Genomic DNA, 18497 nt, shown 5'->3' with positions numbered 1-18497 from the left:
TTCTACATAGTGAGTTCCAGGCAAGCCAGGATAACCTACAAAACTATGTCTCAAAATAAGAAAGGAAGGAAAGGAGGGAGGAAAGAAGGGAGAGAACAAGGATGGAAAAGAGGGAGGAAAGGAAGGAGAGGAGAGAGTGAGGGGAGGAGGGAGAGAAGGAGGAAAGATAGGGAGGGAAGAAGAGGAGGGAGAGAGGAAAAGAACAACAGAGGAAGGGAGGAAGTCTCCTTCAGTGAACATCACACTTAGTGGTTGATAGCATAAAGCTTTACTTAGACCAGGAACAGAAGCAATAATGTCTGTTCTCACTGCTTATATTCAGTGTTACAATGGAAGTTTTTGGTGCAGGACAATTCTGTATTCTGTCAATTATGTTTTAAATAAACGCTGATTGGCCAGTAGCCAGGCAGGAAGTATAGGTGGGCAAACCAGATAGGAAGTAGAGGCAGGACAATGAGAACAGGAAAATTCTAGGAAGGAGGAAGCCCATTCTTCTGCAGTCCTGTCCAGACACCAAAGAAGCAGGATGTGACCTGCACCGCTGAAAAAGGTACTGAGCCATGTGGCTAACATATTCTAGAATAATGGGTTAAGATAAGATGTAAGAGCTAATACAAAGTCTGAGCTAATGGGCCAATCAGTTTATAAATTATGGAGACCTCTGTGTGATTTTCCTTGGGAAGTTTACTGAATGCGGGAACTGGGCAGGACAGAAACCCCAACAGAGCAGACCCTCATGTTACAAGTTTTAGCCAGGGCAGCTAGGCAAGAAAAATAAGTAACAGCCACCCAGAACTGACACGAGGAAGTGAATCAGTTATTTACTGATGACAAGATCTTGTACCTAAAAAATTATAAAGAATCTACTGCAACATTAGAACTAATAAACGTAATTAGCAAGTCTATAGGACCTAAGTTTCCATTTACAGGCTGTGTACAAAATCAACTGCTCTGTGCACTTGCAAAGAATGACCTGAAAATAAGATAAGAGAATCCTGTTTAAAACAGCATCAAAAAATAGGAAAAAGCTTAATAAGGCCATACAATGAAAACCATAGAAACTAGCTCACCGTACTTAGAGATCTTAGTGACTTAAGAGCTATTTCGTGTTCATGAGAATTTGCTCCCATTAAGACAGATCCCCAGACTGATCAACAGACAGCACTACTACAAACACTGCTGTCTTAACATCCTGTTAGGGATACACGTTCCCATACTTTTAGTTAATATAAATTTGTGTTTTCTATATTTCTATCATGGAGAGTGTATCAACATTTTCTTCCTTATTCTTATTTTCCTTTCTAGGTACTTTTTACAAAGAAGATTATGTAAAAAATCTTATCAAAGTATGGATTATAATCATACAGAATTTATATTTTATTTAGATCCCTTATATCTTTATTAAAATTTAATAGTTTTCTTAGAGCAGATCTTCCATATTTTAACTCTAAAATTCCTAATTATTGGAATAACCAGTGGGAAGGATCAGACACACCCCCAAGTCTGACAATCTGATTTTTATTCCTAGATCCCAAGGTGGAAGAGGAGAACTTAACACCCCAAGTTGTCCTCTAACTTCCACACACATGCCATGTGCATTGTCCCCCAAATCAATGAATACATGTAAAAATAGGAAAAAATACTGGTCATTGTATAGTTTTATTTTATGAATAGTATTTTCTGTAATATTTTATTTGTATTGATAGTATAAAGAAATACAACTAATTTCTTTATGTTCATTTTTAAACTCATATGACAGAGGCTCTCTGTTTTAATTTATTAGCTCAATATCCAAGGTACACAGTTGTAACAGCTGAAATTACTACTGCTTTTCTTATTTCCAACAATTAAACCTTTGCTTGATTAGTTTCACTAGACTCACGAAGCTTTTACTCACACATTTAGATAATAACAGCTAAGGCAAAGCTATCAGGAATCCCCATGTAAAGAAGTGAAAAAGACATTAAGATTTTATCTTATAATAAATATAAAATAATAATTAAATAATAATAATAAGATAATAATAATAAGATGGCTTGGGGTGTGACTCAATTGTAGAATATGTATTCAGCATGAGACCCTGGACTAAATTCCTAGCACATTTTCCAAAAAGATGTATTGAGAACAATTTTACTTAGGAGGCCATTAGGACAGCATCCACACTTTAGGTGCTATGTAAGCATCCTGAAAGCCAACATAAACACTAATATGAAACTAGATATTTTGCCAAAGAGAAGCCATCAATGGACTCTAATCAGAGAATCTGATTAGGTTTGTTTTATCTAAAATTTCCTCTCTCTTTTACATATTTTCAATTAATCCCTGAGAATGCCATGCACATAAACAATGTATTTTGATGTTTATCGCCTCTCCAACTCTTCTCTGCTCCCCATCCCACACAATTTTTTATCTCAATAGATATCATTTCTGATTTTGAAATTTTTTTCTGTGAAAATTTAAAAATTCTTCTGTATTCACGTTTAAGAGTATTTGTAGTAATACCATCTGAGTTCTCATAAACAGGTAGAGTACCATGACTAGCCAGGCATGTAATGAATGACCCAAGGAGGAAAATCATGAGTACAAGGCCAATCAGACTTACATAGACACACACTCTTCCCTATTACACACACACACACATACACCAGTAACCCCACAATGACTTCAGTATGTTTTTATTTCAAAGATATATTATGTAGGTGAAATTATTAGTACATGTTTTGCCTTTTACACAATCTCATTCACAGGGTATTAACAATAAAGCACCAGCTTGGCGGTGGTGGCGCACGCCTTTAATCCTGGCACTCAGGAGGCAGAGTCAAATGGATCTCTGTGAGTTTGAGGCCAGCCTGGTCTACAACAGCTAGTTCCAAAACAGCAAGGACTGTTATAGTGTTACAAAGAGAAACCTTGTCTCAAAAAATAAAACAAAACAAAAACAAAAACAAAAAAATCCAACAACAAAGATACAATCAAGCACCAAATAAAGCATGAGCAGTGCTTTGTGTGATCTCTTTGGTGTCCTAACAAGAATGAAGCAGAGAGTTAAAGAAATATGCCTGTATTAAGAAAGGAGGCAGAAACGGGAACAGGGGCAAGTCGATCTCCAAGATTCTGAGGCAGGTCTGGTCTACACAGCAAGTTCCAAACCACAGTGAGACTCAGTTTTTAAAAAAAGTTTATTACTGAATTTCCACTAGCTTCTTTTCACTGATAAATACTTTCAGCAATACAGTTTTAGCATATAGTCATGCTCTCCTTTTCCACTTCTGTAAGCTATAAGCTTAAGACATACTTAACCAAGGAGTTTCAGAAAAATAAGTATCTCATGTTTAACAAATGCTCCCAAAAAAGTAAAATCAAACATGAAATGAATGTCTAGATCAAATATATTATAACTAACTTTTATCCCATTGATTTAATAATCAGTGATAAAGTTTTACCTAAATATTGGCAATAATTCTGCATGAGAACATGTATATCAATTTATTGATTATGCCTAGTCGCTGAACTAATTTTGTTTGTATTAACATTAAGAAATGTCTTCCCAACTCATTCTGCATTGTTTTCAGCAGTGTCGATTCTGCTTCTTATATTCTGACTGAAAACACGAACTTCAAAGGAAAAAGTGCATATCAGTATTTACAGTACCTGGACCAAAAGTGTTATTGGGCCACTTTTATCCACTTCTAATATTTCACCATTCTTTGTGCCAACTAAGATATGACCGTGTCCTAATGATATGGCACGTATAGATGGGTTATCTTCCAAGAGCAGACCTGAAATGTTAAATGGAAAAGTTATTGTAGGTATGAAGTTAAGATAATTCCAGAATTTATATTTTCCAACTGATGCTTTTTGGGTGGTAAAAATCACATTATGAAGTTTTTTTATATTTAAGAAATTCTAGTAATACACTATTTCCTTTAATCATTCAATTTGTTAATCTCAGAATAAGCATAACCACATAGAATTTTGTTCTATCCAGATCCCACACTACCATTCTGATAACTACTTCTTTGCCTCATACATTACCAAATCATCTTCTTTCTGTTTCCCTTAGGTTATTTATAAAATCCAAACCAGGAATTCTAATTCAGTGTAAGATATATCCCTTCCCCCGGGGTGTCCTAGGCAGGCCCCAGTAATGTATTGGCAAGCATGGCAGATCTAGTTCTTGCAACAGATCTTGTGTGAGGAGGTTTTAGAAAGGGAGAATTTAAGAAGGCAATTAAACTTTCTGAAGAGGGAAGTGAGGATGAAGTCATTTAGAATAAATCCTGTTTGAGATCTGAATAGTGAGCATGTAGTTCTGTCGTTGAGAGAATAACAGACTCTAGGTAACAACTAAAAGCTTGCAGAAAGGCCTCATGATCGGTGGGACTGTGGCATCATCCCTAATAGGAAGAAATGCACAAACAAAAGACAATGGAAGACCTTCATGGCTAGAGAGATCAGCATAGGTCTCTCCTTCCACTGTGGGTTCCAGGGACTGAACTCAGGTTGCCAGGATTGAGAGGTAAACTCAAAAATGCAGCCTGACAGCAAGCTCCTGAATGCCGATAAATGCGAAGGTTAAATGTTAAGGGTGTCATAGTTCATATTTCATCAAGTGCACCAGAGAAAGGAGCGGGATGACTCTGGTATCAAGTTAAGTGATTTCTATGCAATTCTGATACTCATCAAGAAAGGAAATATATTTCTTGTGTTCTGCTTCAGTGAACGAGCATATTGATGAATAATTAGTCTCTTCCTGAACAGACTAAATATGAAATCACCTTTAGATCCTGGGGCTAAATCAGCTCTTTTGATAGCATAGGTCTTAAGACATCTTTCAAAGGAATCATCCCAAAGGGCTACTACACCGTCTTTTCCTCCAGTTACAAATCCCTATAAAAACAGAGTCCCAGTTAGTAAAGACCAAAGTTTGTCAAAAAAAACGATTGCCTGCTTTATATTGAAAAAACTAAAGAGAAAAGAATGTAGATGAAAGTCACAGCTTCTGAGTTACAGGGATTAGTATAAGCATCTATTATAGTTCTCAAACATCAACACAGAATCTATAAAGATATTTATAGTGATAACAGGATAGGATGCCAAAAGACCAGTTTCTAAAGTGGGTGATGAGCTATGACTGCCACTTTCAGCAATCACACACCCTTCCAAAGCCTCCTACTTTACCCTGGAAAAGAAAGAACAGCAACGGTACTGAATAGCATCTAATTATACAGAGAGCACTTAGCATAATGTTGACACATAGCAGAGCCTTAATATAGTAAAGTTTCATTTTCTTTTCTTTCATAATAAAAATTTGTGTGTGCATGAGAGACAGCTTTTCTGTGTATGTCAGAGGACAACTTTTGCAGGTTGGCTCTCCTTCCACAATGGGTACCAGGGGCTGAATTAATGTTGTCAGGCTTGTGCAGTGAGTATTTTACATGCTGATCCATCTCATCAGCCCCTTCTTTCGTTCTTTTTCTTTTTGAAACAAGTCTTTGTTTATAGTCCAGATTAGCCTCAAACTTCCAATCCTCCTGAGTGCGGAGATTACAGACATGAGCCACAACTTCTAGCAAAAGCTTTTTATTTGTTATTTTTATTTTTAGACAGGGTCTCATGTAGTTCAGGCTATCCTTGAACTAGTTATTCATTCAAAGATGACTTCGAACTTATGATCTTCCTCCATTCATTTTCTGAGTCCTGGGGTTACAATCATGTGCCACTATGTGACTTTTTAATCATGTTTTTATGCAGCATACCTATCTCATATCGTATTTAGGGATTTGTAAAGAAAGAAAAACACAGACTATAGTTGGGTAGCCAAGTACAAACCAGAGCTCCTTCTATGATAACTGTATTTAACTTAAAATTACTTTAGGTTACTTACTTTCTCCAATGCATGCATACTGAACACTGGCCCATCATGGGCTTTAACTGTTTTTACAAGAAAGACATCTCTCCAGATGCACACATCTCCTGTGGATGTTCCAGAAAAAGCCATCTCTTCAGTCCATCCATACACTGCACACATCATTGTGTCATTTTTCCCCAGAGAGCCTATGTAGCCTTTTCTTCCAATTAATCCTCCCCCTGATTCATAAAAAACAAATGTGAAGGTGTTGCTTTCAAAATTACACAGCTTCAAATAAATATAAACTTGAGATAAAATGGCATGAGAATCCAGTTTAGCCCCATGCATAAGGCATTTACTTCAACTAATAATTTGTCCCAAACTATGCAAGCAAAGGGTTAGATAATACTTAAAGAAAACAGGAATTACTTCTACTTGTCTAATGAACTCTGTGGATCTGACCTCTGAAAATATGGAAGATTGAAAATACACATCAAACCTTATTAACATTTATCCACTTATGATTCAGTTCCAAGGCTATTAGATATGTTAGGAAAAATGTTACTCAACTACAAATTTTTAAGATATGTATTTACTTTATTTTTCTTTTTTATAAGTGAAGGGAGTCTGTGACAAGTTATTTTTTTATGCGCATGTGTGTTTTGCTTATATGTATATAAACCTATGCACTGCATACATGCAGTGCTCAAGAGGTCCAGAAGAGGGCACTGGATCCCCTGCCAGTGAGCAGTTTTGTGGGTGTTTTAAACTTGGGTCCTTTGGAAGAGTAGCAAGTGCTCTCAACCACTGCGCCATCTCTCCAGCTGCTTAGTATTTACTTTCTTTAAATCTCTCATTTCAAACAAATATGTAGACAAGGGGTGTGAGCATGCGTGGGTATATGTGTGTGTTTTCTTAAGTACTACTCAGTAGGCATTTTCAGTTCCAAGTAACACGGCCAAATGAAAAGCTCGTTTAAATTTATGGGAATGAAACCCTAAGTTCTATTCACTTCATAATTGTAAACACTATGATTTACTGAATCTCTGGTACAGCATTCAATACATATCTGAACCATTACTTCAAGTCCCATATAATTCACAACTTGGAAGTCAAGTGAATTTGGGAAATGTTACCACAAAGTTTGTTGTTTTCTGATGTTTCACTTCTTACACTTAAGCATTTTCTCTGAAAGTTTTCAGTTCATTGAGATTTCCATGCCACATTGCTAACATAAATATACTATTCTACTTGAAAAAGAGGTTTTCTTATGGTAAATGGAAGTTTATTTCAAATTTGTGATTTATAGTTACAATTGACTAAAGCAACAGTATTTCTGTATTACTTTATAACGTACAAGGCACTTTTACAAAATTTTTTTTTTTTTTTTGGTTTTTTTCGAGATAGGGTTTCTCTGCAGCTTTAGAGCCTGTCCTGGAGCTAGCTCTTGTAGACCAGGCTGGTCTCGAACTCACAGAGATCCGCCTGCCTCTGCCTCCCAAGTGCTGGGATTAAAGGCATGCGCCACCACCGCCCGGCACAAAATTTTTTAAATTTTAGTTTAGACTATAAAAGGGAGAGATCTGTACATTAACTGATTAATCCCACAGGTTAAAGCATCTTTGTTTAAAATGTACCAAGACAAGAGCATCCTTTAAAAATAAAACTTTTTCTTTTAGATGGTGGTGATCAACCAGAGCCTGAGAAATGCTAGGAATGCATTCTACCCCTGACCTATTACCCCTCCCACCCATGAGGTTATCTTGGATAATGTTGGATTTACAGAAAGATGTAAAATAACAGTGTTTCTGCATAATCTGTTATCCAGTTTCCCTAAATATTAACATATTAACATCACTGCCCCTTTGTCAAGACTAAGAAAAAATCATTTACACAGTGCCATTAATTTGAACATCAGGCCTTATTCAGATTTTAGCTTTCTAGAAACTTTCCTTCTCTATCTCAAGATCCAGCACCCCAATTCGTTATTTTAAAATAATTCGTTAAATTATTTTAAAGGTAATGTTTTTTTTTTAGCATTTTAAAAAAGTTAAAAGGAACATTTCCTTACCTGCTCTACGCCAAAACTTCATATGTTTAATTCCAGCTGTAATTAGTTTATCAGACACATAGGGGTTCATCTTCACAACAAAAATCTTCTCTTTACTCCCTCTGAAATGAACCAGAATGTATTAGTTCTGCAGAGAATCCATCTCAAGACAATTCACTTCCTAGCTTAGACAGTTGTTTTCTGCTGGTCTCTGACATTCAGGCTGTGAAATCATTCATTTGTACATTTCTCACCATGTATGTTAACCTGCTCAGCAGACTCTCCAGGCAGGATAACAGTGAAAACAGAACTTCACTTAGATAGTACCCATGAGGCTCACTGTCCTGTGCCCAGAGAATGCTGTCTATGACCGGAATTAAAGAAATTTCGAAACAGCAATTCATCACAATTTAGCATACCCTTCAATGTTCCTTTTAGTACATGTTTTGGGGGGAGAGGGGTATTCATTATACAATATATGTGTCAGAAGTGAGAGGACAACTTGCAGGGATCATTTCTCCCCTTACAGCATACAGGTCCTGGTGATCAGCTAAGGTTACGTTTGGTGCCTCTACCTACTGAGCTATCTTACCAGGCCCTCAAAGTTCCTTTCAACTACTGTGTCCTTGGATATCATCTATATACTCTGCAAAAGTATTCATATTTTAAGTATTGTCACATCTCACTTTGAGGGAGTAACAAACTTTAACTGTAACCTCCAGCACTGTTGGCTACTTCCCCTTCAAAGCACTGTTAATGTTTTAGTATAAGTCAAATCATGCTCAGTTTAGAGGACAGAAATGAAGAAAATACTAGGAAAACAACATATAATTTCTTTTTTGATATATGTACATATTTCTCAATAAAATGTATGCTTCCCAGTTGGTATATACTGGTCTTTAATAGAATACACGCTTTGTTATTGCAAATTGAAATAGTAATTTCCAATGTTCTATTAAGGCACATTAAAAATGGGTACACAGGGATTAAACCTACAAAGAAATAATAAAATCATTTACCTTTTAGCTTGATTATATTTATTTAAAGGTAATAAAAGCTGATAATCATAAAAATCTTACATACTAGCTTCACTTCAAAACAGTGAAGTACATGACAACATTAGGGTTTTACCAGCATGGTAAGGGTTCTCCCTACCTTGCCAGTGAAAGTTTCTCCCCTTTCTTCCAGTCCCACAGTACAATGGTATGGCTGTCATCTATTCCAACTGAAGCTAGGCGTTTCCCATCAGCTGTGACAACCAAAAAGATGAGATTCTGAAGTCAAAACCATTTAATGTGTTTTCTAGAGCCGTGGGCTCTCACTTGAATAGGCCCTCCATCCCAAGTCTCACATGCTGGATGCTTAGCCCCCAGTATGATGGTGTAAGAGGATAGAACAGTTACAATATGGGCCTGGTGTGAGGGCATTAAATGCTTAGTGCTCTTCCCTAAGGAAGGTATAATGTTCTCTCAGGAAGAATTAGCTCTATTGTAATGGTTGTTATAATAAAAACAAGTTTAACCCTTAAATCTCCCTGGCTTCCTGTCTTAACATGTTATCTTTTCCTTTTTGCACCTACAGCTCTGGAGGGGAAAGTATCCTGGCCTGTCGGGAAGTCAGGCTATACCTACAGCTGTGAAGGAAAGGTATCCTGGACACATATGGCTCTGGAGGGAAAGGTATCCTGACTATCAGTGATCCACTAGCTAGAAGTATCAGGTTCTTTCTGTTTTTAAAGATCCATTTGAAGTTGTTGTATCCTATCTTTCACTACACTTGATTGGTTGACACAGAAACAATATTCTTCCCCAAGAAAAAGACAAAGACCATCTCTCTCTGCTATTAGTAAATCTAATCCTTTCTAATTTTGTAGTACTATGGTGGCCAGCGAGTCTATTTGTGCCTGAAGGATATAGAGCTACCTGTTGGAAATCCTGGATGAAATGCAAAGAAAGCTGGTGGTAAATAGCTAGGAAAGTAGTCAGTCCTGCTGTTCCAGTGGCCACACCTGCAGTTATGCCCAGGGCTGCCAGAAAGGGTATGACCTGGACTGCTCATTTGTTATGCTGTGCCACTATGGGCTTGGTGGTGGGAATTGGCAAGGGTTTTTCACAAGGTACCACCCCTAATTTAGGAAATAGGAACACCAGGGCACAAGTCCCAGACCCCCCTAGCAGGCAAGCAGTGATAAATTTGAGTACCACAGAGAACCAAGACATTGTGAATGTCTGGACATAGGGGTTGGGTGATAATACTAAGGGTAATGATATTATTGCAGTCTGCAGAATCCAGAGTGCTCACAGGGTGTGTTCCTGAGGAGTTAAAGCAGTCTGTGATACTGAAGATAAGAATGTGAGAGAGATAAGGGGTGGCAGCAACATTTGACTCTAAGCAATTAACAAGTAGTAAGGTGTGAGAATTTAATAAAACAATGGGTAAGGCCACACATGGTGGTTGCCAGTTTGACCATGGAGAAACACATAACCAGCATTTTCCAAAGAGGTCCAAATAATAAGAGTATTATTCAATAGCCAAGAGATAGTGTGATGGGGGAGTGGGATCAATATAATCAAAAAAGAGTGTTATTAAGAATGTAGGGATCTTCAAAGAGCTTTGGACCACTTCTTCTAATGTGTCTATACCCAGGAGTTGAGAGAGCAGGATGTGTACCCTCTGCATTTTGAGTATATCTGTTGGGTGGCTGTGATAAATGCTTACCAATGACTCCCGTTTTCCATCTGGGCTGCACTGGATCCTTAACTATGATGCATAAAGATTCCCTGTTCTTTATAAAGGCAGAGTGTTTTTCTGAATATGCATTATGTCTCTTAGAGGACCAATAAGGACAGCCTCCATAGGTTTCTGGCCTGTATTGACATTAATCTCTAGTTTGATCACAGAGAGCAAGCATAGGGGACAGGTGTCCTAGCAATCCATTTTGGTGTTATAGGGATAAGTATCTCTTTTTTGGCAATCTACTGGTGAGCAGTCTCGAGACTCTACTACATGAATGGTCTGGTTGAACTGCTGGATATATGCTTCTTGAACCTCAAATCTCCACAGACAGAGTCTGCTAGCTTATAGGGGTGAGTGGAAAGAAACAGGAGGAGAAGAAGTAGGGCATGACCCAATAGGATTAGGCTTGAGTCTTCACAGGTGTATGAAGTCTCATTCTTCTGAGAACAGAGGCTGGTAGTCTGTAATATAGCTTTAAGGATTGTCTCCTTACTAATTGACAGGCATGGTAAGAGCTATTAATTCAGCCTGCTGATTTATGGTTTTGGCTGGAAGGGTCTGTGCTTCGACAACTATGGTGTCTGAAGCCGTAACATATCCTGCTTTATGTACTCTTTCACTCCCACCATGATGCTGTCTGTTATGTTGTGACACAGCCAAAAAGACTCTCGCCACAGGTAGAATTAATGGAGTCACTTGACTTGAATTTTCAGTTTCTATAACTGAGCTATCCAGGTCTCTGCTTTTATTAGGACTCACCTTAAGGTGTTTTGTTATAGCAATAGAAAATTCACTAATAGGCTACAGCACTATATTTAAAAAGTAATGATAAATGTTAGGCATGTATACAGCCATGAAATGAATCAGAATTTGGAAGAGAGTGGGGATAATGGTTCTTTTAACGTGTGTGTGAGGCGGGTAAGTCAAAGGACAACTTAGGAAGGTGGCTCTTTCCATCCACCTTCACACGAGCTTTAGGGATGGAACTCAGGTTGTCAGCTCAGGCAGCAAGTGATTTTACTCATAGAGGCATTTTCCAAGCTGGGATAATAGGTTTTTAAATTATTACCATACTTGACCTAAGTTACTTTATGCATTCATTAGGTTGAGAAGAAGAAGGCTGGGGACAGGTGGGAAATGTATAAAAAGATGGATATCCTAAATATCCTGTGAGATGATTAGCACATAATGTATGATGTATCACAACATCATATTAGGGCCTGGGGGTAGTTCAATGCTAGAGCACTTGTTTGGTGTATGTAAAGTCTTGAGATCCATTGCTGGCACCACACACATTAATCGCCATATGCCCCATCAATATAAACAGTTATTATAGGTCAATTAAAAATAAAACCAAAATCTGTATTAAGAAAATAACAGATTATTAAATAATTAAGATAAAACAGATCTATTTCAATTAAATTCACTATTAAGAACTCTGTTGGGGGCTGGAGAGATGGCTCAGTGGTTAAGAGCACTGGCTGCTCTTCCAGAGGTCCTGAGTTCAATTTCCAGCAACCACATGGTGGCTCACAACCATCTGTAATGAGATCTGGCGCCCTCCTCTGGCGTGCAGGCATACATGGAGGCAGAATATTGTATACATAATAAATAAATAAATCTTAAAAAAAGAACTCTGTTGGGACATAAAAACTCAGTGACTATGAAAAGTAAGTAAAATGAAAAACATCTAGGTTATGCTGTCACTAGTGTAGCTGCTTTTGTGAAGGCCAAGTTTCAGCTGTCCCTGTTACCAAACAATAATGACTATATTAAATACTGAAGCAAATGATTTGAAACATACTGCCAGAAGTGCATGTGTTTACAGCTTATAAGGTCCAAAGTGTAAATGAACCTTTTCCACTCTGCCTCACTTTTGAAAATATTAGTTGTTCAGTGCTACCAGTGATGTTTTGTTGTTGATCCACTCAGTCTGCTTTACATTTTCTTGTTTCTTGACCATTAGTACTCTTGAAAATGTATGTATACATATGATTTCCCCCCATATCTTATTTATGAATAACTGACTTTGGTTAAGGCAACAAAAACACATAATATATACTTCTTCAATAAAATATTTCATTCCAATCAACACAACAAGTTTCACTGTAGGTATATCTGTAGTTGCTAAACTGATCCCATGAACTAAAATTATAAGATGCACTGAAACTGCTACTTAATATAGACACCTATGAAACATTCTCATCTCATTCACACTAAACATTTTTAAAGTTTACTTTAAATCTGTAAAAGATTAACATCAAAATTTGCCCAAAGGGAAGGTACATATTACAAGAGTAACCATGACAATTTTAGGTGTTTTGAATGAAACCATTTTTATTCTGATATTAACATGAACATTTAAAAAAGGCTTTACAGTTATAGTCATTACACTGTAATTATAAACAAGCCAGAAAATCTAGCTTAATCATTATTTGGTTAGAACAGTATGCACACTTGATAAAAACCGCGAAGGCCATACTTAAACAGCAAGCTTAGGTAACACTGATTTAAACACTATATATTCCCTCTGTGTTTTGATCATTCTTTTTGAGATAGAAGAGTCTTACCTGAGAAATCAACCGCACAGATGCCATATTGGTGGTAGCCCTTTAATATAGACAATGGTTTAATGGTTTCTGTATCCCATATGTGAATTGAGGGATCTCTACCTACCTGATAAAGATACAATTATAAAAGCCATTGTAAACAATTACTTTTATATTTGTTAAAAGGAAACAAAATACCTATATAGCCTTTATTTGTCATGGAAATTTATTCAGTTAGAAACAAAAAGAAGAGTACAAACATGGTATTTTTCTTCTTAACCTTTCCTCAAACGCTAGGAGGGATTGAAGAGAGCAGAGTGAAGAGATAACCAAAGAAAATGATACAAATTTGTGAAAATGAGAATGGCACGGTATGATCCATTATTTTACTAACTAAAAACATTCTGAAAATGCTAATAAAGGGGACTGAGGTTGTGGCTTACTGATACAAGCCATGCTTAATATGTATGCAGCCCTTGGTTTAATACCCTGGGCAAAACAAAAACAGATAATAAAGCTAGGCACAGTGTCTCCAGGAATATTACAGAGCTATATATGACTCTTTCTATTCCTTCTACAATCCATCAATAATGATAATAAATGATTACTAAGTACCTATTATTGGCAGGGTTACTGTGATAGGCACTTTAAGTATTGTGACATTCAGATAACTTTGATAAACTCCTTAGAAAAACAGTACATTAAGAACACATGGTATTATATACTTGAAAATAAAATAAATTTCAAGAAAAGACTTCATGAAACAGATAACATATAGTAGAGCTATGACTTCAGCAAGTATATATCTTACAGTAAGAGAAGTAAGCAAAAATATTCTAGATTAGAATACTGGCATAATCAAAATTCAGAAAGGGTTAAAGTACTAAGCATGTATATGAAACCAAAACGGACAATAGCACTCTGATATTGTTTTTCTACTATATACTGTTTTTTTATTGGTATGTATTATCTAAAATAATGGGGTTGTGACATTTTCACACCTATGTAATGCACTTTTGAGCATATTCACCCTCCCATTACTGGCTCTTGTTCCCCTTTCCCTAATCCCTTTGCTCTTCCCAGAAGGTAACCCTTTGATTTGCATACCTTCTTTTAAAATCTAGACTATGGGAACCTGTGCAATGGTCCACTGTTACCCCCAAGCCTGAAGAATGAGCTCAATCCCTGGAAACCACTTGGTAGAAGGAGAGAACTAAGTCCTACAAGTCACTTTTAACCTCCATGTGTGCATGTGCACGCATGTGCTTGCGCACGCGTGCACATACACACACGCACGCATGCACACACACACCATAAATAAATGTAAAATCTAGATTCTAAGGATTGGGAAGATGGTCCAATGAGTAAGAACATTGGCCCTACAAGTATGAAGATCTGAAGATCTAATTTGAATCCCTACTGTCTACTACAAAGTCAGTATTGTCTGTGGCTGTAACCTCAGAACTGAGGAGCAGAGATGGCAGATCTCCAGAGCTCACTGGCTAGCCCACTGGAGCCAAGAAGGTGCTTCCCATTCAGTGACAGCCCCCTCAGTCTCCATCTTTTACTTGGAGGGTTCAGAGCATTTACACTTGGGGTTATTATTAAAGAGTATGTGCTGAGTTCTTCTTTCTTCACCTTAGAAGTTTTCTGAATACAAATTCAATAATGTTTGATTGATAATTGTCATTTATTTACTCTTCTAGTAACGTGTATTTTTTTTCCTGGAACTTGTGTTTATCTTTCTGGTGTTATGTGTTCTTTAGTTGAGTGTTTATCTCGCTGAATTCCCAATGCGCTACCTTCCTTTCTTTGTTACTGCATCTCTTCTTCATGGAAGAAACTTCAAACATACCTTCTTATTCACCCACCCACCCCCAGTCTTCTCATCCTATTCATCTTTAACTTGGTGCTCTAGTTTGGATGTGAAGGGCCCTCTAATATACACATGAGAGTTGATCTCTAGCCCATGGCTGTTATCAGAAATGATAGAACTTTTAAGATATAGAACTGAGTCACTTGGAGTATCACCTCAAAGAGGACACTAAGATTATGGTACATAAAAATAAATCTCAAAAACAAGTTTTTGCAAAGGTTGCCTATCTGATTTATTGTAACATGGTCTTTTAAGGGAACTTACCTGGCCTGTGGCCACATAGTCCTTCAAAGGATGAATAGCCAGGCACAGAATGTCATCATCATGACCCAGATAAAAACGCTGTGTGTTCTGTTGTCTATTATAGATAACACCCACTGCTGCCACATGGTACACAATTTCACCAATTTGAGTGTAGAAAAGATTACTTCGACAGTCATAACCTCTGTAACTAATGCAGAAAATAAATCATGTACAATGCATTTTAATCTTTCATTTGATCAATATTTAATATACAGAGAAATAGGTATCATTCAGATCACTTAATTTCTGGTCGTAAGGGAACTGAATAGTTAAAGAAAAATGCCAGTTTCTTAGAATCTACATACTGTTATGAGTCTCTCTAGTTACAAATAGCTAAATCTAGGCTAAAGTATTCATGAAAGATATCAGGTACAGAAATTTCTGTATTCTAGTATTTGCAAAAACACTATTAAATTTGTATTCTACAATGCAAAACCACTTCCTTTTATACACAATAGAGTAAGAAATGAATACATATTTGTATTCAAATATTTCTGAAAGTAAATATTATTTATAGGGGAAGGAAATGACACCTGGGTACAAGCAGTAAGGAGAAGTGAGAAGACTTCAAGAAGCACTTAGTTAAGCACAATGTTGAACTGTGACAATGTAATAATACATGTCCCAACAGTAACTTTAAGTGATAAATTGAAATATTTACATATTTTAATTAGTTAATTAAAATGGTTAATACAATCCCATCAAAGACAACCTTGCTTTGTGATTCAAATAAGTCCAATTCACACAACACAGTCAAACAAAAATATCATCTATTTTAACACTAGAAGGTATATTCTTTATTTTTAGGGTTTATTTTATATATGTGTTGTGTGGGTGGATCTGTTAAACGTGTGCAGGTACCCTTGGAGGCCATAGGCGCTGGGAACAGAATTCACGTCTCATGGAAGAGTAGAAAACCTTCCTAACTACTGAACTATCCCTGGAAATACTTTTCATAAATAAATTCTTTACAAATTCTTAGAAAGTATTAATAATCTGGTGAGAAAATGCATGTTTGCTGAGGGGAGAAACTTGCTGCTGTGGAGCTAAAACATGAGGCCTGTACAGAATATGCTCTGATGGATGCCAGAAACTAAGAACAATTAGCTAAACATTAAATAGACAGGCAAAGGGTCAAAAACACTGATTACAACTTATGCTAGAGAGGTTGTGGCATAAAGGGAACACTCCTACATTGCTGGTGGGAATGCAGGCTGGTGCAGCCCCTTTGGATAGCAGTGTGGCGATTTCTCACAAAATTAGGAAACAACCTTTCTCAAGACCCAGAAATACCACTTTTGGGTATATATCCAAAGGATGCTCAATCGTTCCACAAGGACATGTGCTCAACTATGTGTTCATAGCAGCATTGTTTGTCATAGCCAGAACCTGGAAGCAACCTAAACCCCCCTCGACCGAAGAATGGATAAGGAAAATGTGGTACATTTATACAATGGAGTACTTACTACTCAGCAGAAAAAAATAATGACATCTTGAAATTTGCAGGCAAATAGATGGAGCTAGAAAACATCATATTGAGTGAGGTAACCCAGACCCAGAAAGACAATTACCATATATATTCACTTATAAGTAGTTTTTAAACATAAAGCAAAGAAAACCTGGCTACAATTCACAACCCCAGAGAACCTAGACAACAATGAGGACCCTAAGAGAGATATACATAGATCTAATCTACATGGGAAATAGAAAAAGAAGATTTCCTGAGTAAATTGGGAGCATGGGGATCATGGGAGAGGGCTGAAGGGGAGGGGACAGGACGGGAGGGGAGGAGAGAAAATGTATAGCTCAATAAAATCAATTAAAAAAATAAATAGGCAGGTAAAAGGGGACTCAGGAAATTCCAATTTAGTCACATTGTAGGAGAGATCATTATATCCTACGTTTTTTAAGGTGAGATGCCCATTTATATGAACTTTCAAAAAACAGTTTTTAGAAAGTTAATCAAGACTTCCATGGTGGCTCAGTGTGTGCCAGACAATGCTTTCCATCATCACCGGCACTGCTTATTTATTCCTCATTGTGACATTTTTAGTCAGGCACCAGTTTGAAGAGATGGAAACAGACACACAGCAAGGTGACTTGCCAAGCTTATAAGTGCAAACTCAAATTCAAACACACAAATAAAAAATAGCATTTTATACCCATGAATGAAGTGTAATCGAATACTATTTCCAGGAGCACGTTCTCTTCGTTTAGAAGTAGCACTTTTCTGTTTTTCTTTGCATTGTTCTTTAAGCTGAGGTAGATCTTCTTTGTAAACCTTAAAAAAAAGTATGCACATAACAATACGATTAGGGTAGGTATTAATAAAGATGCTCATATACTCAACGTAAGTTTCAGATGTTGGTAAGAGAACGCTTTTTAAAAATTTAGTAGTCCAAAAACTTTTTACTTCATAAGAAAACACTTCAAAGGGAATGTGGTGGTCTACTGTGACAAAATTCTACAGACAAGCAGAATGCAGACATACTTAGGTCATCAAGCATTTAATAAAAAAAAGACCATTTTATGCAAGTGTGCTATGATATTTACAGGGGGGAACTGAAAGAGACATTCATTACTGGAAAAATTAAAGCCATAAAAATTCACAACAGATATGAGTAACAGAAATCAAAACAAAGAATGTGAGCTTTTGGGGGACAACATCATGGGCTACTAGGACATTACCTGCCGGTGGTAAGTAAGCTGTGTCTCTTGCTCAATCTCAGAATCCAGTTCCGGAACATCAGATAGATCTGAATCTGATTCATCGCTGTTGGACTCAGCCAGACTTTCTGTACATTTTTTAAAAATAAAATATCATTTGATTAAAGATTTACTTTCAAAACAACAATGTAAAATTAATAATTAAGGGATGATTCTGTCAGTCTGACATGGAAAAAAGCCATAAAATAATAAAATGAAATTACCTATCCAAGTGACACGGATGTCAGTAAACTGTACTAATACAGATTATCTTCCTGTCCACTCACTGCAAACTCAACAGCTCCTTTAAATCCCTCCACTGGCTCCCCAATGATGGCTACATCAAATTTAAATGTATATGTAAATAAGTGAATATAACCTATAGTCAACATTAACAATACTACACACAACAGATGAACGTTTTTT

At 36.8% G+C, this 18497-nt stretch overlaps 1 protein-coding gene across 12 annotated transcripts in view; it reads right to left on the bottom strand.

Annotated features, from left to right (window-relative positions):
- Eml5 (EMAP like 5) overlaps nt 1-18497 on the bottom strand; it is a 128921-nt gene that overhangs the window by 61254 nt on the left and 49170 nt on the right. For all 12 annotated transcript variants that reach the window (XR_005286162.1, XM_038336077.1, XM_038336081.2 and 9 more), the window contains 9 exons: nt 18054-18160; nt 17528-17646; nt 15327-15513; nt 13208-13313; nt 9057-9150; nt 7923-8023; nt 5888-6090; nt 4779-4890; nt 3652-3779 (listed from right to left, as the gene is read on the bottom strand). Coding sequence is in view for 11 of the 12 variants with exons in the window: in XM_038336077.1 (XP_038192005.1) it covers nt 3652-3779; nt 4779-4890; nt 5888-6090; nt 7923-8023; nt 9057-9150; nt 13208-13313; nt 15327-15513; nt 17528-17646; nt 18054-18160 (1157 nt within the window). In the remaining variant the exon portion in view is untranslated. The remainder of the gene's footprint in view (nt 1-3651; nt 3780-4778; nt 4891-5887; nt 6091-7922; nt 8024-9056; nt 9151-13207; nt 13314-15326; nt 15514-17527; nt 17647-18053; nt 18161-18497) is intronic.

The sequence above is a fragment of the Arvicola amphibius genome, chromosome 7 (assembly GCF_903992535.2).
Source record: "Arvicola amphibius chromosome 7, mArvAmp1.2, whole genome shotgun sequence".
NCBI lineage: Eukaryota > Metazoa > Chordata > Mammalia > Rodentia > Cricetidae > Arvicola > Arvicola amphibius.
The sequence above is the reverse complement of the archived record's forward strand: the minus strand, read 5'-3'. Positions and strand labels throughout refer to the sequence as shown.